The sequence below is a fragment of the Nestor notabilis genome, unplaced genomic scaffold, assembly GCF_000696875.1.
Source record: "Nestor notabilis isolate BGI_N333 unplaced genomic scaffold, ASM69687v1 scaffold18698, whole genome shotgun sequence".
In the NCBI taxonomy this organism is placed as follows: Eukaryota; Metazoa; Chordata; class Aves; order Psittaciformes; family Psittacidae; genus Nestor; species Nestor notabilis.
This window is the reverse complement of record NW_009940839.1, coordinates 13,964-14,178: the sequence shown is the minus strand read 5'-3', so window position 1 is coordinate 14,178 and position 215 is coordinate 13,964. Positions and strand designations below refer to the sequence as shown.

Genomic DNA, 215 nt, shown 5'->3' with positions numbered 1-215 from the left:
CCCCAGCCCACCCCAGCCCTTTCCATCATCATCATCATCATCCCCATTGGTTGCCCTCAAGCCCTGTTTGCTTTGGAATGCCATAGGGTGAGGCGGGATCGCAGGGAATGCCGGGCCCCCCCGGTGAGGATGGAGACAGGGTGAGTGATTCCCAAAGTGGGAACAACATAGAATTCCCACCCCCCCTCTGCCTTGGATCATCTTTCACCCCCTAT

The 215-nt window shown here is 57.7% G+C and overlaps 1 protein-coding gene across 1 annotated transcript in view; it reads left to right on the top strand.

The window, feature by feature from the left end:
• LOC104410435 (collagen alpha-2(XI) chain-like) overlaps positions 1-215 on the top strand; it is a gene marked incomplete at its 5' end in the record, with an annotated part of 11,928 nt that overhangs the window by 1,763 nt on the left and 9,950 nt on the right. The window contains 1 exon segment of the mRNA XM_010020586.1: positions 46-167. Within this exon segment, the coding sequence (XP_010018888.1) occupies positions 46-167 (122 nt within the window).